The sequence below is a fragment of the Salvelinus namaycush genome, chromosome 22, assembly GCF_016432855.1.
Source record: "Salvelinus namaycush isolate Seneca chromosome 22, SaNama_1.0, whole genome shotgun sequence".
Taxonomy (NCBI): Eukaryota; Metazoa; Chordata; class Actinopteri; order Salmoniformes; family Salmonidae; genus Salvelinus; species Salvelinus namaycush.
Window position 1 is genome coordinate 33,483,835 of NC_052328.1, and position 21,920 is coordinate 33,505,754.

At 45.5% G+C, this 21,920-nt stretch overlaps 1 protein-coding gene across 1 annotated transcript; it reads right to left on the minus strand.

Moving 5' to 3' along the window:
• Positions 1-68: 68 nt before the first annotated feature.
• LOC120066956 (solute carrier family 22 member 7-like) lies at positions 69-21,577 on the minus strand. Its single transcript, XM_039018293.1, has 10 exons — positions 21,200-21,577; positions 20,306-20,409; positions 20,058-20,212; positions 19,668-19,836; positions 18,870-18,993; positions 16,964-17,073; positions 14,893-15,107; positions 14,308-14,416; positions 13,640-13,852; positions 69-147 (listed from the first exon to the last, which is right to left on the minus strand). The coding sequence occupies exons 1-10, from the start codon at positions 21,575-21,577 to the stop codon at positions 69-71; spliced, it is 1,656 nt and encodes a 551-aa protein (XP_038874221.1).
• Between the last annotated feature and the right edge of the window lie 343 nt (positions 21,578-21,920).

Consider the following 21,920-nt stretch of genomic DNA (forward strand, 5'->3'; position numbering starts at 1 on the left):
CAGTTTGAAACTTGTGTACAGTATGCGGCCCTAAACATAACACCTATGCAGTTAAGTAAATGTCTCAGTCACTGATCCAGCTCATTATTTTTCTGTGACTTCAGCAGGACCTCAGTTTTCTCCAGCGGTGAGACAAAGATGGGACTTCTGGAGAGAGAAGGACAATGTTTTGTTTATGTACATACCAGTCAAAAGTTTGGATACACCTACTCATTCAAGGGTTTCTCTTCATTTTTACTATTTTCTACATGGTAGAATAATAGTGAAGACATCAAAAATTATTGAAATAACACATATGGAATCATGAGTAACCAAAAAAGTGTTCAACAAATCAAAATATATATTCTATTTGAGAATCTTCAAAGTAGCCACCTTTTGCCTTGATGACAGCTTTGCACACTCTTAACATTCTCTCAACCAGCTTCACCTGGAATGCTTTTCCAACAGTCTTGAAGGAGTTCCCACATATGCTAAGCACTTGTTGGCTGTTTTTCCCTCAATCTGCTGTCCAACTCATCCCAAACCATCTCAATTGGGTTGAGGTAGGGTGATTGTGGAGGCCAGGTCATCTGATGCAGCACTCCATCACTCTCCTTCTTGGTCAAATAACACTTACACAGCCTGGAGGTGTGTTAGGTCATTGTCCTGTTGAAAAACAAATGATAGTCCCACTAAGCGCAAACCAGATGGGATGGTGGATCGCTGCAGAATGCTGTGGTAGCCATGCTGGTTAAGTGTGCCTTGAATTCTAAATAAATCACAGGCGGTGTCACCAGCGAAGCACCCCCACACCATCACACCTTCTCGTCCATGCTTCAAGGTGGGAACCACACATGCAGAGATCATCCGTTCACCTACTCTGCGTCTCACAAAGACATGGCAGTTGGAACCAAAAATCTAAAATTTGGACTCATCAGACCAAAGGACAGATTTCCACTGGTCTAATGTCCATTGTTAGTGTTTCGTCTTATTGGTGTCCTTTAGTAGTGGTTTCTTTGCAGCAATTCGACCATGAAGGCCTGATTCGCGCAGTTTCCTCTGAACAGTTGATGTTGAGATGTGTCTGTTACTTGAACTCTGTGAAGCATTTATTTGGGCTGCAATTTCTGAGGCTGGTAACTCTAATGAACTTATCCTCTGCCTTAGAGGTAACTCTGGGTCTTCCTTTCCTGTGGAGGTCCTCATGAAAGCCAGTTTCATCATAGCGCTTGACGGTTTTTGCGACTGCACTTGAAGAATCTTTCAAAGTTGTTGAAATTTTAGGTATTGACTGACCTTCATGTCTTAAAGTATTGATGGATTGTCGTTTCTCTTTGCTTATTTGAGCTGTTCTTGCCATAATATGGACTTGGTCTTTTACCAAATAGGGCTATCTTCTGTATACCACCTGTGGTCATCAGTGAAATGGGACACACCTGGGCTCTGGTGTGTCCCGGGGATAAATACACCTTTCCCCCATTTATTGAATAGACTCTCCACCCTCTGGGGAGCCAGGCCCAGCCAATCAGAATTAGTTTTCGCCCACAAAAGGGCTTTATTACATACCGAAATACTCCTCAGTTTCATCAGCTGTCCGAGTGGCTGGTCTCAGACGATACTGCAGGTGAAGAAACCAGATGTGGAGGTCCTGGGCTGGTGTGGTTATACGTGGTCTGCGGTTGTGAGGCTGGTTGGACATATTGCCAAATTCTCTAAAATGACGTTGGAGGCAGCTTATGGTAGAGAAATTAATATTCCATTCTCTGTCATCAGCTCTGGTGGACATTCCTGCAGTCAGCATGTCAATTGCACGCTCCCTCAAAACTTGAGACATCTGTGGTATGTGTGTGACAAAACTGCACATTTTAGAGTGGCCTTTTATTGTCCCCAGCACAAGGTGCACCTGCGTAATGATCGTGCTGTTTAATCAGCTTGTTGATATGCCACACCTGTCAGGTGGATGGATTATCTTGGCAAAAGAGAAATGCTCACTAACAGGGTAGTAAACAAATTTGTGCACCAAATGTTGAGCATATGAAACATTTCTGGGATCTTTGAATTTGAACTCAGGAAATATGGGACCAACACTTTACTTGTTGCGTTTATATTTTGGTTCAGTATAGATAGCTACTTTCCACGCCGTTGCCGGACAGTAGTCTCGTCAAGTGGGAGCGAAGGGCACTGTGTCCCGGTGTTGGTGCCGTTCATGCTCCCCCCATTGAGTAGTAGACTGTATGTTAACTCAGCAAAAAAAGAAACATCCCTTTTTCAGAACCCTGTCTTTCAAAGATAATTTGTAAAAATCCAAATAACTTCACAGATCTTCATTGTAAAGTGTTTAAACACTGTTTCCCATGCTTATTCAATGAACCATAAACAATTAATGAACGTGCACCTGTGGAACGGTCGTTAAGACACTAACAGCTTACAGACGGTAGGCAATTAAGGTCACAGTTATGAAATCTTAGGACACTAAAGAGGCCTTTCTACTGACTGAAAAACACCAAAAGAAAGATGCCCAGGGTCCCTGCTCATCTGCGTGAACGTGCCTTAGGCATGCTGCAAGGAGGCATGAAGACTGCAGATGTGGCCAGGGCAATACATTGCAATGTCCGTACTGTGAGACGCCTAAGACAGCACTACAGGGAGACGGGATGGACAGCTGATCGTCCTCGCAGCGGCAGACCATGTGTAACAACACCTGCACAGGATCAGTGCATCCGAACATCACACCTACGTGACAGGTACAGGATGGCAACAACAATTGCCCGAGTTACACCAGGAATGCACAATCCCTCCATCAGTGCTCAGACTGTCTGTAATAGGCTGAGAGAGGCTGGACTGATGGCTTGTAGGCCTGTTGTAAAGGCAGGTCCTCACCAGACATCACCGGCAACAACGCCGCCTATGGGCACAAACCCACCGTCGCTGGACCAGACAGGACTGGCAAAAAGTGCTCTTCACTGACGAGTTGCGGTTTTGTCTCACCAGGGGTGATGGTCGGATTCGCGTTCATCATCGAAGGAATGAGCGTTACACTGAGGTCTGTACTCTGGAGCGGGATCGATTTGGAGGTGGAGGGTCCGTCATGGTCTGGGGCGGTGTGTCACAGCATCATCGGACTGAGCTTGTTGTCATTGCAGGCAATCTCAACGCTGTGCGTTACAGGGAAGACATCCTCCTCCCTCATGTGGTACCCTTCCTGCAGGCTCATCCTGACATGACCCTCCAGCATGACAATGCCACCAGCCATACTGCTCGTTCTGTGCGTGATTTCCTGCAAGACAGGAATGTCAGTGTTCTGCCATGGCCAGCAAAGAACCCAGATCTCAATTCCATTGAGCACGTCTGGGACCTGTTGGATCGGAGGGTGAGGGCTAGGGCCATACCCCCCAGAAATGTCTGGGAACTTGCAGGTGCCTTGGTGGAAGTGTGGGGTAACATCTCACAGCAAGAACTGACAAATCTTAATGCAGCTGGTGGCCACACCAGATACTGACTGTAACTTTTGATTTTGACCCTCACTTTGTTCAGGGGCACATTATTCCATTTCTGTCACATGTCTGTGGAACTTGTTCTGTTCATACAAATATTTACACTTGTTAAGTTTGCTGAAAACAAATGCCGTTGACAGTGAGAGGACGTTTATTTTTTGGCCGGGTGCTGCAGACTGTTCTAGGGCCCTGTTTTTTTGCTGAGTTTATGTATGTATCAAGGTGACATCTAAATGGTTATCAATATTACTTATTTCTTGTGTAGGCTGCAATCCTACTTGAAATAAAATCATGTGAGAGAAAAAAATTGCCACTTATCTGCCACCGGCAACAAGACTATGATACCCAGTAGGAAGCACTTCAAGTCAACAGGCACAACACTGGAGCACTGACTGACGGCTTAAAGCCAATTCATGCTTGATCTGAAAATGTGGTCGGAGGCTCCGTATGAAGGGTGTGACATAATTCTGGAGCTTCCAGAGGTATGCTGTGGCCAAATGGAGCTCTGTACCGCATCGCCGTGCGCCTCCCAAATTGTGTAACAATGTGGAGGGCCCCATATAGCTCCGTATTGACATGATTGTTTGGTGGGAGGTCCTGTATAAACACAAACTCACTTCCTCTATAACTTCCTTCACAACAGCTCTGCTCTGCTCAGCGAAGTTCAAGAAGTATACATGCCCTGACTTCTGCAGAGGACGTACAACGCTGTACGGCAACTGCAGAAGTCAGATTTACCACTCAGAGCCTTTTAATTTCGACTCGTAGTGCAGCCCAATCAGCCATGCAAACAGTCTTGAGTGACAACAAAGCTGCCCAATTAGCTGATTCTCTTTTCATACACCCACTCCTTTCAACATATCCACTCACGCATACTCCTGTCACCATATTGGGCTGAAGCTACCCATACTCCTTTTGCCATATTGAGCTACCCATATTTGCATGATTGGACAATAAAACTCACAGGGCTGAGCTGTTTTATACTGGTTTGCATGGTTTTGTCACGCCCTGACCCTGGAGAGCATTTTTGTGTCTCTGTTTGGTTTGGTCGGGGTGTGATTTGGGGTGGGCATTCTATGTTTTGTTTTTCTATGATTTTGTATTTCTATGTTTTGGCCGGGTAGGGTTCTCAATCAGGGACAGCTGTCTATCGTTGTCTCTGATTGGGAACCATACTTAGGTAGCCCTTTTCCCTCCTTTCTTTGTGGGAAGTTGACTTTGTTTATGACACATAGCCTTTAGCTTCACGGTTTGTTTTGTAGTGTTTATTGTTTTGTCGGTGTATTCACTTAAATAAAGGAATATGTACACTCACCACGCTGCACCTTGGTCCAGTTCTTTCAACGGCCGTGACAGAACTTCCCACCACAAACGGACCAAACAGCGTGGTAAGGAGGAGCAGCTTGTTCAGGAGGACTGGACATGGGAGGACACCCTAAATGGCAAAGGATTCATGGACTTGGGAGGAAATCCTGGACGGTAAGGGACCCTGGAGGCAGGCTGGGGAGTATCGCCATCCACGGGAGGAACTGGAGGCAGCAAAAGCAGAGCGGCAGCGTTACGAAGGGACACGGCTAGCAAGAAAGCCCGAGAGGCAGCCCCCCAATTTTGGGGGAGCACACGGGGAGTGTGGCTGAGTCAGGATGGAGACCTGAGCCAACTCCCCGCACTTACCGTGGCGAGCGTTGTACTGGTCAGGCACCGTGTTATGCGGTGGAGCGCACGGTGTCTCCAGTGCGCGTGCACAGCCCGTTGCGCTACCTTCCAGCTCCCCGAATCGGCCGGGCTAGAGTGGGCATCCAGCCAGGTCGGAGGGTGCCTGCTCAGCGCATCTGGCCGCCAGTACGTCTCTACGGCCCAGGATATCCTGTGCCGGCTCTGCACACTGTGTCTCCGGTACGTCTGCACAGCCCAGTGCGTCCTGTGCCAGCGCCCCGCATTTGAGGGGTGAAGATAACCACCCAGCCAGGACGGGTTGTGCAGGCTCCAAGCTCGAGACCTCCAGTGCGCCTCCACGGCCCAGTGTATCCGGTGCCTCTGCCAAGGACAGGGCCTCCTGTATGTCTCTCCAGCCTGGTGAGTCCTGTGCCTGTGCCCAGAACTAATCCTCCTGTATGTCTCCCCAGCCTGGTGAGCCCTGTGGCAGCTCCACGTACCAGACTGCCCATACGTCTCCTCACTCCAGTGATGATCCAGGGCAAGAAGCCTCCAGTGATGATCCATGGCAAGAAGCCTCCAGTGATGATCCATGGCATGAAGCCTCCAGTGATGATCCATGGCAAGAAGCCTCCAGTGATGATCCATGGCAAGAAGCCTCCAGTGATGATCCATGGCACGAAGCCTCCAGTGATGATCCATGGCAAGAAGCCTCCAGTGATGATCCATGGCACGAAGCCTCCAGTGATGATCCATGGCATGAAGCCTCCAGGGATGATCCATGGCAAGAAGCCTCCAGTGATGATCCATGGCACGAAGCCTCCAACGACGGCCTCCAGTCCGGAGCCTCCAGCGACGGTCTCCAGTCCGGAGCCTCCAGCGACGGTCTCCAGTCCGGAGCCTCCAGCGACGGTCCCCAGGAGGCTCCGGTCCCCAGTCCGGAGCCTACAGCGACGATCTCCAGTCCGGAGCCTCCAGCGACGTTCTCCAGTCCGGGGCCCGCAACAAGGGTGCCCAGTCCGGGGCCCGCAACGAGAGTGCCCAGTCCGGGGTCGGCGACGAGGGTCCCCGCACCAGAGGTGCCACCAAAGTGGGGTGAGCCAGTGGTGGAGCGGGGTCTGCGTTCCGCACCTGAGCCGCCACCGCGGATAGATGCCCACCCAGACCCTCCCCTATAGGTTCAGGTTTTGCGGCCGGAGTCCGCACCTTTGGGGGGGGGGGGGGGGGGGTACTGTCACGCCCTGACCTTGGAGAGCCTTTTTGTGTCTCTGTTTGGTTTGGTCGGAGTGTGATTTGGGGTGGGCATTCTATGTTTTGTTTTTCTATGATTTTGTATTTCTATGTTTTGGCCGGGTATGGTTCTCAATCAGGGACAGCTGTCTATCGTTGTCTCTGATTGGGAACCATACTTAGGTAGCCCTTTTCCCTCCTTTCTTTGTGGGAAGCTGACTTTGTTTAAGGCACATAGCCTTTAGCTTCACGGTTTGTTTTGTAGTATTTATTGTTTTGTCGGCGTATTCACTTAAATAAAGGAATATGTATGCTCACCACGCTGCACCTTGGTCAAGTTCTTTCAACGGCCGTGACCGGTTTAGTCCTGCTCTATGCAACTGTAGGCCTAAACTTGTCAGCTATTGTGTTTATTGATTAATTGCAGTTAATCATTTTGAATGGAAAAAGTCTAGGTAACAAATGGGCTATAAATACACAACGTTACCGCTTTGTTTACCCTGGCTAGAGGGACAGGGTGCATAGAATGCTAGACTATGCAGCTGCTGTTGTTAGTAGCCTACAGTTGATCAGGCTGAAAAATATTATATTTTTCATGCAATGAAACATGTCAGATCGCTGATGTTTAGGTGTAGAGTGCTACATTTATGGAATAGCTTTTGCTTGTGTCTGTCAGGAGTGATGTGTTATCACACTTGCTTAACAAATTCCGGAGGAAAGCAGAGAGCGCGCCTTGAGCTTTGTGCTTGTGCCCATCTCGCACGACCTGCGATTTCCGTGAATCTGATTGGTCAAGACATGCAAGCAGCACTTTGATGTAAAGGACAGAGAAATTGAGTTGACAAATCGGTCTGAAGAACAACCCTATGCCTGTCTTTTTAATGCATCAATATATTTAATAAAACTAAATCAAACCGATAGAAAAGTGCTGTTGCAAATCCCTTACAATAAAAGATTGCAGTTTTGAAACTGCAGTAAAAGTGCAGTAACCTCATTCAACTGTGGTATTTTGGACGCAGTATTTGCAGAATAACTGCAGTTATACTGCACTCTAACTGCAGTTACACAGCAAAATTACTGCAGTAAAAAAACAGTGTTATTTTTTATGCAGTATTTACAGCATACTGCAGTTATACTGCACTTTAACTGCAGTGTATTGCAGTTATACTGCACTCTGACTGCAAGGGATGCCGCCTCGTACCATGTTTTCCTGGCGGCCCTGGAAGACAGTGGTGTAAAGTAACTAAGTACAAATACTTTGAAGTACGAACGTTGTACATACTATTTATATTTTTTGACAACTTTTACTTTTACTCCCCTATTTCCAAAGAAAGTATGTACTTTTTACTCCCATACTGTCACGATCGTCTTTGGGTGAGAGATTGGACCAAGGCGCAGCGTGTGGAAAGTACATCTTCTTTTATTCAGAAGAGGGAAAAAACACAAAACGAACACTATACAACTAAACAAACAAAATAACAAACTGACGACCGTGAAGCTATAATAACAAAATGGTGCTGACACTGACCATTACACACTGACATAGACAATTACCCACAAAAAAGCTAAAGCCTATGGTTGCCTTAAATATGGCTCCCAATCAGAGACAACAATAACCAGCTGTCTCTAATTGAGACCCAATTCAGGCAACCATAGACTTTCCTAGACACCTACACTGAACACTAAACCATCTCCTCTAATAAACCCCCTAAACCATACAACACCCTAGACAATACAAAAAACACACAAACTTCCCCATGTCACACCCTGACCTAACTAAAATAATAATGAAAACAAAGATAACTAAGGCCAGGGTGTGACATAACCCCCCCCTTAAGGTGCGAACTCCGGGCGCACCAGCATAAAGTCTAGGGGAGGGTCTGGGTGGGCGTGTGTCCACGGTGGCGGCTCTGGCACTGGTCGTGGTCCCCACCCCACCATAGTCACTACCCGCTTTCTTAACCCCACTGGAATAAGGGGCAGCACCGGACTAAGTGGCAGCACCGGACTAAGGGGCAGCACCGGACTAAGGGGCAGCACCGGACTAAGGGGCAGCACCGGACTAAGGGGCAGCACCAGGATAAGGGGCAGCACCAGGATAAGGGGCAGCACCAGGATAAGGGGCAGCACCAGGATAAGGGGCAGCACCAGGATAAGGGGCAGCACCAGGATAAGGGGCAGCACCAGGATAAGGGGCAGCACCAGGATAAGGGGCAGCTCCGGACTGAGGGACGGCAGCTCCGGACTGAGGGACGGATCCTGGCTGGATGACGGCTCTGGCGGATCCTGGCTGGACGGCTCTGGCGGATCCTGGCTGGACGGCTCATGGCTGGCTGACGGATCTGGCTGCTCATGGCTGGCTGACGGATCTGGCTGTTCATGGCTGGCTGACGGATCTGGCTGCTCATGGCTGGCTGACGGATCTGGCTGCTCATGGCTGGCTGACGGATCTGGCTGCTCATGGCTGGCTGACGGATCTGGCTGCTCATGGCTGGCTGACGGATCTGGCTGCTCATGGCTGGCTGACGGATCTGGCTGCTCATGGCTGGCTGACGGATCTGGCTGCTCATGGCTGGCTGACGGATCTGGCTGCTTATGGCTGGCTGACGGATCTGGCTGCTCCTGGCTGGCTGACGGATCTGGACGCTCATGGCTGGCTGACGGCTCTGGCAGATCCTGTCTGGTTGGCGGCTCTGGCAGATCCTGTCTGGTTGGCGGCTCTGGCAGATCCTGTCTGGTTGGCGGCTCTGGCAGATCCTGACTGACGAATGGCTCTAGCGGCTCCTGACTGACTAACGGCTCTGACGGCTCGGGACAGACGGGCGGCTCTAATGGCTCTGGACAGACGGATGGCTCAGACGGCGCTGGGGAGACGGATGGCTCAGATGGCGCTGGGGAGACGGATGGCTCAGATGGCGCTGGGGAGACGGATGGCTCAGATGGCGCTGGGGAGACGGATGGCTCAGATGGCGCTGGGGAGACGGATGGCTCAGATGGCGCTGGGCAGACGGATGGCTCAGATGGCACTGGGCAGACGGATGGCTCTGGCCGGATGAGGCGCACTGTAGGCCTGGTGCGTGGTGCCGGAACTGGAAGCACCGGGCTAAGGACACGCACCTTCAGGCTAGTGCGGGGAGAAGGAACAGGGCATACTGGACCCTGGGAGCGCACATTAGGCCTAGTGCGTGGTGCCGGAACTGGTGGTACCGGACTGGGGACACGCATCTCAGGGCTAGTGCGGGGAGCAGCAACAGGACGCACAGGACTCTGGGGACACACAGGAGGCTTGGTGCGTGGTTTAGGCACTGGTGGTAAAGGGCTGGAGACACGCACCATAGGGCTAGTGCGTGGAGGAGGCACTGGTGGTACTGGGTTGGGGCGGGGAGGTGGCGCCGGAAATACCGGACCGTGCAGGCGTACTGACTCCCTTGAGCACTGAGCCTGCCCAACCTTACCTGGTTGTATGCTCCCCGTCGCCCGACCAGTGCGGGGAGGTGGAATAACCCGCACCGGGCTATGTAGGCGAACCGGGGACACCATGCGTAAGGCTGGTGCCATGTAAGCCGGCCCGAGGAGACGCACTGGTGACCAGATGCGTTGGACCGGCTTCATGACATCCGGCTCAACGCTCAATCTAGCCCGGCCGATACGTGGAGCTGGAATGTACCGAACCGGGCTATGCACGCGTACAGGAGACACCATGCGCTCTACTGCGTAACACGGTGTCTGCCCGTACTCTCGCTCTCCACGGTAAGTACAGGGAGTAGGCGCAGGTCTCCTACCTGACTTCGCCACACTCCCTTTAAGGCCCCCCCCAAGAAATTTTTGGGTTGTACTCACGGGCTTCCAGCCTTGCTTCCGTGCTGCCTCCTCATATCCTCTCGGCTTTAGCTGCCTCCAGCTCTTCACGAGGAAGGCGATATTCTCCCGGTTGTGCCCAAGGTCCCTTACCATCCAGTATCTCCTCCCATGTCCATGAATCCTGTGTAGGTGGGTCCTGTTGCCGCTTGACACGCCGCTTGGTCCTGGTTTGGTGGGTAATTCTGTCACGATCGTCTTTGGGTGAGAGATTGGACCAAGGCGCAGCGTGTGGAAAGTACATCTTCTTTTATTCAGAAGAGGGAAAAAACACAAAACGAACACTATACAACTAAACAAACAAAATAACAAACTGACGACCGTGAAGCTATAATAACAAAATGGTGCTGACACTGACCATTACACACTGACATAGACAATTACCCACAAAAAAGCTAAAGCCTATGGTTGCCTTAAATATGGCTCCCAATCAGAGACAACAATAACCAGCTGTCTCTAATTGAGACCCAATTCAGGCAACCATAGACTTTCCTAGACACCTACACTGAACACTAAACCATCTCCTCTAATAAACCCCCTAAACCATACAACACCCTAGACAATACAAAAAACACACAAACTTCCCCATGTCACACCCTGACCTAACTAAAATAATAATGAAAACAAAGATAACTAAGGCCAGGGTGTGACACATACATTTTCCCTGACACCTAAAAGTACTCATTACATTTTGAATGCCTTGACAAGAAAATTGTCCAATTCAAGCACTTATCATGAGAACATGTGGTCATCCAGTTTCAACTGTTCACCGGACGTGCTACCTGTCCCAGACCTGCTGTTTTCAACTCTCTAGAGACAGCAGGTGCGGTAGAGATACTCTGAATGATCGGCTATGAAAAGCCAACTGACATTTACTCCTGAGGTGCTGACCTGTTGCACCCTCTACAACCACTGTGGTTATTATTATTTGACCCTGCTGGTCATCTATGAACATTTGAACATCTTGGCCATGTTCTGTTATAATCTCCACCCGGCACAGCCAGAAGAGGACTGGCCACCCCTCATAGCCTGGTTCCTCTCTAGGTTTCTTCCTAGGTTGCGGCCTTTCTAGGGAGTTTTTCCTAGCCACCGTGCTTCTACACCTGCATTGCTTGCTGTTTGGGGTTTTAGGCTGGGTTTCTGTACAGCACTTTGTGACATCAGCTGATTTAAGAAGGGCTTTATAAATACATTTGATGGATTGATTGATCCCTGCTGCCTCTGATCTGGCAGACTTACTAAACACAAATGCTTTGTTTGTAATTGATGTCTGAGAATTAGAGTGTTCCCCTGGCTATCCGTAAATAAATCAAAAACAAGAAAATTGTGCCATCTGTTTTGCTTAACCTCTTTGGGCTCAAGGGGCAGTATTGAGTAGCCAGGTAAAAGGTGCCCATTTCAAAAAGGCCTCGTACTCAATTCTTGCTCGTACAATATGCATATTATTATTACTATTGGATAGAAAACACTCTCTAGTTTCTAAAACCGTATATCTGTGGGTGAAACAGAACTCGACTTAGAGCAATTTTCCTATGTGTATGTAATAATGCAGAATTTTACTGGCTGTTCTGAGACCTGTGTATTAATTTGCCTGTCCTCTATTGGTTGAGATGCACTGCATACGCCTTCCCCTGGTTGTTAGCGAATAGGGAGACTTGAAATGGAGTTTCTACGCAGTTCAGAAAGTCTATAAATTGGTTGGAATCGAGGTGTCCACCCTTTTGGAACCTCGCGCTGACGCAGAGAGGGTCTTGGCATGTCTTTTTAGAAGCTCTGGTTTTAGCTCCTATATATATCCGGCTCTGTTTTTATTCAATATAGGCTTTAAAGACATCATAATCTTGTTATTTTAAACCGATTTATATCAGTTTATGTCAGTATATTGCGATTTTCGGGTATTTCATTTTGTGACGTTGTAGAAAATTGGGTATCTCTCTTTCGCATGCCATTGTTTACTGCTATGGAACAACATGGAAGAGGACGTTCTCCAACCCAGCAACGATTCTTTTGGACAAGGACACCCATCCCAAGATTCTGATGGAAGCTCAGCTAAAAGTAAGAACTATTTATGCTGATAATTCGTTCTGTTGAAAAAAGTAAAATGCATAAGACGCCATTATTTGCAGTGTAGCCTCGCGTTATCGCACCCTGTATTGCACCCTGTATTGCGCAGTAAGGTTAATTTTATAAATGTAATTCAGCGATTGCATTAAGAACTAATTTGTCTTTCAATTGCTGTCCACCCTGTATTTTTTAGTCAAGTTTATGATTATTTATTGATTAGACTAGGTGACTCTCCAAGATGGCGCCCGACATTTTCTGGGCAGCTTGGCAACTTTTCTCATTGTATAAGCACGATTTGTGCCGCTAAATATGCACATTTTCGAACAAACTCTATATGCATTGTGTAATATGATGTTACAGGACTGTCATCTGAAGAATTCTGAGAAGGTTAGTGAAAATTTATATTTTTGGTGGTGAATACGTTATCGCTATGTTTGGCTGGAATCAATGCTGTTGTGTGGTTTGCTACTGTGCTAAGCTAATATAACGCTATATTGTGTTTTCGCTGTAAAACACTTAGAAAATCTGAAATATTGTCTGGATTCACAAGATCTGTGTCTTTCAATTGCTGTACGCCGTGTATTTTTAAGAAATGTTTTATGATGAGTAATTAGGTAATACACGTTGCTCTCTGTAGTTATTCTAGTCGAGTTGTGATGGTGGCTGCAATGGTAAACTATGATTTATACCTGAAATATGCACATTTTTCTAACAAAACCTATGCTATACAATAAATATGTTATCAGACTGTCATCTGATGGGGTTGTTTCTTGGTTAGTGGCTATTTATATCTTTATTTGGTCGAATTTGTGATAGCTACTGATGCAGTAAAAAACTGGTGGAGTAAAAAAAATGGTGTCTTTTGCTAACGTGGTTAGCTAATAGATTTACATATTTTGTCTTCCCTGTAAAACATTTAAAAATCGGACATGTTGGCTGGATTCACAAGATGTGTACCTTTCATATGCTGTATTGGACTTGTTAATGTGTGAAAGTTAAATATTTAAAAAAATATATATTTTGAATTTCGCGCCCTGCACTTTGAGCTGGCTGTTGTCATAAGTGTACCGGTGTCGGGCTTGCACGCCAAACAGGTTAATATAAGGAATTTGAAATGATTTATTGCAATTACATTTACTTTGGATACTTAAGTATATTTAAAAACAAACACTTTTAGACTTTTACTCAAGTAGTATTTTACTGGGTGAATATCACTTTTACTTGAGTCATGTTCTGTTAAGATATCTTTACATTTACTCAAGTATGACCATTTGGTACTTTTTCCACTACTGCTGGTATATACTGTAACAGCGGGTTACAAATTACACTGACAATTTTTGTGAAGTCGGCTGGTTTACCTTTTTTTTGTTTGTTCAATGTCCTCAATGGTCTCTGGCAGCCTTGCATTGTGGGTTTCTGGGAGAAGGAAGGCCACCAGACCAGACAGAATGGACACACAACAGATGATGACTTCAGGGAGGGGCTTCCACACATCCTCCAATAGAATGATGAGGGGTGCTAAGGACACGCCCAACCGAGCCATGAAGTTATTGTAACCCAACCCATTTTGTCTGTTAGGGGGAAAATGTTGATAGTGAGACTCAGAAAACTCCTGCTGAGACTGAAGCTGTCCTAATATGGACACTGTACATTGCATTCCACAGGTCTCCCTTGAAAAATAGGTATTTTGACCTCAATGGGACAACATGGTAAAATAAAGGTTACATTTATTTTATTTTTGTTAGTAATTTTTGTTATGCAGCCTGAGCAACTCTCACAGCTCCCATGACGCACTGTCTTTGCTGATAAATACTTTGTTGAGGGAAAATGTACTTGATACGATTGTGATGTGTTGTTGTCTCACCTAGCTATCTTAAGATGAATGCACTAATTGTCAGTCGCTCTAGCTAAGAGCGTCTGCTAAATGACTAAAATGTCAATGTAAAATGTTAAATAAAGCATGCTTCAGTTTGAGGAAATGAACTCTAATAGTGTTTCACTGTGAAAATGCACCGGTAAATCTGACCTTACGACCGTAGGGTAGAGTTCAGCTGTATACAAGATGACAGTGGTGAAGGAGGCCTCTGATAGGCCTTTCCCAAGCACAGCGACGATGGTGCGAACATGCCACTGACCTGAACAGAGGAACAAAACAACAGATCCTGAGAATTACACTGTCATCTCTCAAACACTGACGAAAAAAAGGCCAAATAATAAACATCCCTTACTGTCCAATTTACTCCACATTACATTTACATTTACATTTAAGTCATTTAGCAGACGCTCTTATCCAGAGCGACTTACAAGTACATACATTCATACTTTTTTTGTACTGGCCCCCCGTGGGAATCAAACCCACAACCCTGGCGTTGCAAGCGCCATGCTCTACCAACTGAGCCACACGGGGCCACATAATCATCTAGGAATTCATTTTGGGTTACACTTTAATATAAACGTTCATAAGCATTTATAAACTTTTTATACAATATTAATAAATATATATTTCTTTATTCATATCATTTCTTTGCATATAAGCATTATAATTCATAATTCATTTACAACCTTTATGATCATTTATAAAGCAATAATAATGGCCTATTTATGTAGTCACCTTTGGGCACAAAGATGTTGATGGCGATGCAGGTTCCCGTTAGCAGAAGGGTGCCTGCCTGGCAGTGTTTCCGACCAATGGTATCGAGACAGAAGTAGACGACCATCTTGGCGGGCACCTCGATGGCAGAGTAGATGAAGTGGGTGAGGTAGACATTCAGGCCAAACCCTGTAATGTTTAAACTGATGCCATAGTATGTTGAGGCCACGCCATACCTGTGAGGAGAGAACACAATGAGATCTACGTTGTGTTTGTCATAAGTTGCACCTCTGTCACTCGGTCGCATCATGCCATTGTTATGAACGTTCTCAAGCCGCCCTCTATAGCAGTGCCCTAAAGTCATGATAAGCCCAGTCATTCTGGGAGGCTAATGACTGTTTAGTCTAAATCACACTATCGTGACTGGAAATACGATGACATTGCCAAAGTAGTCAATGAGGTATACATTATGTTTGACTTGATAAAGATAAAAGATAACTCACAGACACATAAGGACACTTTCTACAGAAACAGATTAATCAAGAGCTCTATCCAATCAGATCTGCTTTCGCCGACATCCGCATTGCAGGGGTGTTGGAGGTGGAACTGCGTTAGACCTGTCAAATCCACAAGTGGCTTCCGGCATTATACCTAAAGCGGACATTGCCATTGGCTGCATTAACAGAAATCCCATGCAGCCTTGTTTACAAGTTCAAACACTGGAATGTGAGATGTAATTTACACTTCGATTAGGATGATAAAAATCTTTATTATTTAGTGTTATGATTTTTCAATTTGAGCATAATTATTTCTATATAGCCTACACTTTCTTGTTCTAATCTTCTAACGCGAGTGGGGCGGTTGTGGCTTCATGACAATCATTGCAAGGGCAGCTACTCACGATTTTACAGCTCCAAGGCAGTTCCACCTCTGACACTGCCAAAACATCAGCTATGCGGGTGTGTGCTATCGCTGGTTAATGCTTGATCTAATTGAATCTAGGCCTAAAACTAGTCCTGTATTAAGAAGCACTTTCAATGGAGATTCTTCATTGGTTTGTGTACTGTATGGGCCGCAAACCAGTCTATACAGTACCGGTCCCTACAGCCCAAACCAGTTCATACAGCCCAAACCAGTCTATACAGTACCGGTCCCTACAGCCCAAACCAGTCCATACAGCCCAAACCAGTCTATACAGCCCCAAACCAGTCCATACAGTACCAGTCTATATAGCCCAAACCAGTCCATACAGTCCAAACCAGTCCAAACCAGTCCATACAACCCCAAACCATACAGTATAGTACCGGTCCATACAGCCCAAACCAGTCCATACAGTACCGGTCCATACAGCCTCAAACCAGTCTATACAGTACTGCAAACCAGTCCATACAGTACCAGTCCATACAGCCCCAAACCAGTCTATGCAGTACTGCAAACCAGTCCATACAGTACCAGTCCATACAGCCCCAAAACAGTCTATACAGTGCTGCAAACCAGTCCATACAGCCCCAACCAATCTATACAGTACTGCAAACCAGTCCACACAGTACCGGTCCATACAGCCCCAAACCAGTCCATACAGTACTGCAAACCAGTCCATACAGCCCCAAACCAGTCCATACAGTACTGCAAACCAGTCCATACAGCCCCAAACCAGTCCATACAGTACCGGTCCATACAGCCCCAAACTAGTCTATACAGTACCAGTCCATACAGAGGAAGATATACTCACCACACTATGCCTGTTAGCAGAGCCAGATATACTCACCACAATATGCCTGTTATTAGAGCCAGATATACTCACCTCACTATGCCTGTTATTAGAGCCAGATATACTCACCACACTATGCCTGTTATTTGAGCCAGATATACTCACCACACTATGCCTGTTATTAGAGCCAGATATACTCACCACACTATGCCTGTTAGTAGAGCCAGATATACTCACCACACTATGCCTGTTAGTAGAGCCAGATATACTCACCACACTATGCCTGTTATTAGAGCCAGATATACTCACCACACTATGCCTGTTATTAGAGCCAGATATACTCACCACACTATGCCTGTTAGTAGAGCCAGATATACTCACCACACTATGCCTGTTATTAGAGCCAGTCTTCTCATCTTTGGGGTCCTCACCAGGTCCAGGTAGGAGTAGGTCTTGTTATGGTTGTCCATGCCAACCACATCAGACAGGTGCTAAGCAGTATGGGAGAGAGGCTAAGTTAGTTTATTTTTAATTATTTAACCAGGTAAGTTGACTGAGAAAACATTCTCATTTACAGCATGGGGAATAGTTACAGGGGAAATGAATGAGCCAATTGTAAACTGGGGATGATTAGGTGACGGTATGAGGGGCAGATTGGGAATTTATCCAGGACACCAGGGTTAACAGCCCTACTCTTATGATAAGTGCCGTGGGATTTTTAGTGACCACAGAGAGTCAGGACACCCATTTAACGTCCCATCCAAAAGACAGCACCCTACACAGGGCAATGGTAGTTTTTTTTAGACCAGAGGAAAGGGTGCCTCCTACTGGCCCTCCAACAGAATCTGGTCTTCCATCCAGGGACCAACCCTGCTTAGCTTCAGAAGCAAGGCAGCAGTGGGATGCAGGGCGGTATGCTGCTGGCTTGGGATAGTTATTTCCAGTGTGTTACATTTATGGCTAGTGTATCCTCCACATACAGTACCAGTCAAAAGTTTGGGCACACCTACTCATTCCAGGGTTTTTCTTTATTTTTACTATTTTTGACATTGTAGAATAATAGTGAAGACATAAAAACTATGAAATAAGTTTCACCAGCAATGTCACACCAGGTGACACCAGCAACAGTGTCACCAGCAAAGCACCCCCCCCCCCCCCCCCCGCTTCACACCTCCTCTTCCATGCTTCACGATGGGAACCACATATACGGAGATCATCCATGCACCTACTCTGCATCAACAGACACGTCTGTTGGAACCAAAAATCTCAAATTTGGAGTCATCAGACCAAAGGGCAGATTTCCACCGGTCTAATGTCCATTGTTTGTGTTTCTTGGCCCAAACAAATCTCTTCTTCTTATTGATGTCCTTTAGTAGTGGATTCTTTGTAGCAATTCGATCATGATGGCCTGATTCACACAGTCTCCTCTGAACAGTTGATGTTGAGATGTGTCTGTTACTTGAGCTCTGTGAAGACTTTATTTGGGCTGTAATTTCTGAGGTGCAGCTAACTCTAATGAACGTATCTTCTGCAGCAGAGGTAACTCTGGGTCTTCCTTTCCTGTGGAGGTCCTCATGAAAGCCAGTTTCATCATAGCGCTTGATGGTTTTTGTGACTGCACTTGAAGAAACTTTCAACGTTCTTGAAATTTTCCGGATTGACTGACCATGTCTTAAGTAATGATGGACTGTCGTTTCTCTTTGCTTATTTGTGTAGTTCTTGCCATAATATGGACTTTGTCTTTTACTAAATAGGGCAATCTTCTGTATACCACCCCTAACATGTCACAACATAACTGATTTGCTCAAATGCATTAAGAAGGAAAGAAATTCCACAAATGAACTTTAACAAGGCACACCTGTTAATTGAAATGCATTCTAGGTGACTACCCCATGAAGCTGGTTGAGAGAATGCCAAGAGTGTGCAAAGCTGTCATCAAGGCAAAGGGTGGCTACTTGAAGAATCTCAAATATAAAATATCAAATGCATTTTGATTTGTTTAACATTTAGTTGGTTACTACATGAGTCCATATGTGTTATTTCATAGTTTTGATGTCTTCACTATTAGTCTACAATGTAGAAAATAGTAAAAATAAAGCAAAGCCCTTGAATGAGTAGGTGTGTCCAAACTTTTGACTTGTACTGTATATTTGTGCTTCAAACCTATGCTCTTTCTAACACCTCATAACTGTAATAAAGCTGTATAAATGATTGCATGCCATGTGCATTTTTGAATAAGAGTAATTATTAGCAGTAAATACTAGCAACTGAAAATTGTTGCATTTACCTCAAGTTTGATTTTGGACGTGAAGTCCTTTCTGTTGTTAAAACGAGCACATTTCTCCAGGTAAAGATGGGCTCTTTCCACTTTGCCATTGGCTATGAGCCACCTGGCAGACTCAGGGAGCCACCTGCAGTGATGATGAACCATTACAATGGGTCAAAGCACAATAATAACCAGTTCCCTGCATAATGTAGTGAATTTGGAGTGTAGCCTCAAATCCTGCCTCAAACTTGGGTTCCTGTGACTCGCAGTCCAACACTTCAACTGTTATGCCAAGAAGTGGTCCGACCCTCTTGAAGAGGTCACTAAGGACCTTGTCCTAAGGTCACTACAATACTGTAGTGAACTATATTTAAGCAATAAGGCCCGAGGGTGTGTGGTATAGAGAGTGCCTGAATACAGCCCTTAGCCGTGGTAAATTGGCCATATAACACAAACCACAGAGGTGCGTTATTGCTATTATAAACTGGCTACAAATGTAACTACAACAGCAAAAAATACATGTTTTGTCATACCCGTGGTATGCGGCCTCATATACCACGGCTTTCAGCCAATCAGCATTCAGGGCTCGAACCACCCAGTTTATATTATACAGTAGTTTACTGTATGTGATGCAAAATTTGGAATGTGCATTATTCAGGTGAGTTCTTCTACCCCATGGTGGTGGGTGGGGCTGGTTACACATGTATAGATATGCATCTTCGTCTGCATCGGTATCATGCTGTATCAAAAACATGTCAAATCCAGATATCCATTGATATGTTTAGGATATGGTCCAGATATCACCCAGTGTATTCTTACCACCAAGTGATGATAGCCAAGCCCAGGGGTGCAGAGACAGCTATCATTAGCATCCGCCAATCATTCACTTGATACGCAATGCCCGCTAGCATCATGTTGCCAAACGACCAGGCCATGCTGCCCGTTATACCTATTAATGCCCGGTGCTTAATGTCCACCCACTCCAAACCTTGAAAGAATGTAAATAGAGTTAAAAAATGTTTTAACAATATTGTTGGGTTTCACTTTACATTAAGTTTGTCTTATACCTCTGTAACAACACTAACTACACTATTAAATACACTGTATTAACATGTTGTTAGGTAATACTTTCATAACTGCATTTAATTAAATTGCTTAGCAATGGAGTCTAACATTTTGTTCATATGAAATCTATAGAGCTTAGCTTACTGAGAACGGTCGAGATGATGCTGATGCCTGTAAGTCCAAAGCCAGTAAAGAATCTCATCACTCCGAACATGGTATAGGAGTTAGAGAACGCACTGGCAAATCCAAATACCATGGATATGGTATAGGACACCAATAGCATAGGCTTCCTCCCAAACCTGGAAAAGAGCATTCAAGAAACATAGCCACGAATAAATAATTCAATGTAAAGAAAGAATGTAGATATCAGGTATTGGGGTAAAATCACCTACTTGTCAGTGAGGGTACCAAAGGCTATAGCTCCAATCATCACGCCAACAAAGAAAATGGTGGCTGTGGCTTTATTCATGCCTTTTCTGTCACAGACAAGGTCCCACTTTATAGAAAGAGGAGCAATGATAGTGACAGTCAAGAAAGCATGCGTTCACAATTCCTATTACATGTACCAGTTGAAGAGGATAATAATAATAATGATAATAGTATGTTACATAAAGTGGGGACAATATCTAACCAGTGAAATTCTGATTGAATAAATGGGCACAGAATTGCATGTAATGTGACTATAACAACAAACCAGGGAATTTGAAAATAATTGACTAACTCTGAGGGGTCTCATTTAAAACCCTTTTCTCTCTTAATTGTCTTACAGAGTTTTCAATTTGGTTCTGTATTGTGTTCATGGGTCAAGACACTGTATAATTTGCTCAAAGCCTTGGTTAATACAAAATGACATTAATCTGCTGGTCGTAGGTCGGGGGGCCGGAACATCATTATAATCATTAATGTACTGCAAATAGACCACAATTAAGACCAAACGGGCAAGAAGTCTACATTTCATTTGACAATATCATAATCGTTTCATACATTGATTATATTGAGACAGGATCGATCACACACTGTTTGTCTCTCTATTTAATCATGGGAATACTTGGGAATGGAAATGCCAACATAAAAGAATTTTGAGTTGAATTCCTTTTTTCATTTTAATTTAGAAAACTTTTGGGGTCAAATAAAATCGCTTGCAGGACGAATTTGGTCAATGGGCCGCCTATTGCCTTCCTCTGCTTTATTCCTTTAATCTTGTCAACCTTTGTAATTTGCTTTGGCCTTTGAACCATTAGCATCAGCTATCCATCACTCAACTGATACCATTGGAAGTATTTTACCTCTGTTGCCATAGTGGATTTGAAGGTGCTGTTGTCATATGCCCATCCATTCTGACAGGGGACTGTAGCTAGGTCACTGTCATTAGAGTTGGAAAGGAGCTGGAACTGGGGCTCTGGGAACATCTTACAGGAGCTTGGAGTTCCATCTTCCTGTACTGGAACGCTGACAGTCAGTCTCTGCTCCTGGGTCAGATTCCCAAAGAGGCCGCCATCATCCAGAGCGCTGAGGTCACAGTGGTGAGAGGGCACGGCTGCTATGAAGTTGTTCAGCAGGAAGTGACACGGTAGTATCACTCGAGGGACACAGAGCAGAGTGACGATCAGCACCTGAAACCATCCACAGCCATCGATCTCCTCTAGAATGTTTTCAAACTTCATCCTCAAGCTTGGGCAAGAGGGTGATCCTTTGCAATACAGCTAAAAGTGGAAGAGAATCAATTTAATTTAAGCCATGCAGAACAATGACATATACCCTACTGTGTTGTTTGTATGCAGTCTGCAATGAGGAAAATGTGAGTGCGCTAATGTGGAGGTAGGATCTTAAATTGGTCACCCTGATCCAGGAGAACTTTCCTTGTTGTGTATTTGAGGTTTCAAAATTAAAAAGGCATCTGAAGTTTGTAATTTCCACAAAAAATGTATCAACCCCTACAAATATGTCCATTAACTAAAACTCTAAGCTGTTGGGGGGGGGGGGGGGGGTTGTAGAGCAAACGGTTCG

Excerpts from the sequence above, each read along its gene's own strand:
- LOC120066956 (XM_039018293.1), bottom strand. The coding sequence starts at position 21,577 with ATGAAGTTTGAAAACATTCTAGAGGAGATCGATGGCTGTGGATGGTTT. Across the intron at positions 15,108-16,963 it reads CTAATAACAGGCATAGTGTG|GTATGGCGTGGCCTCAACAT; the intron begins GTGAGTATATCT and ends CTCTCCTCACAG. Across the intron at positions 14,417-14,892 it reads CAACATCTTTGTGCCCAAAG|GTCAGTGGCATGTTCGCACC; the intron begins GTGACTACATAA and ends TCCTCTGTTCAG.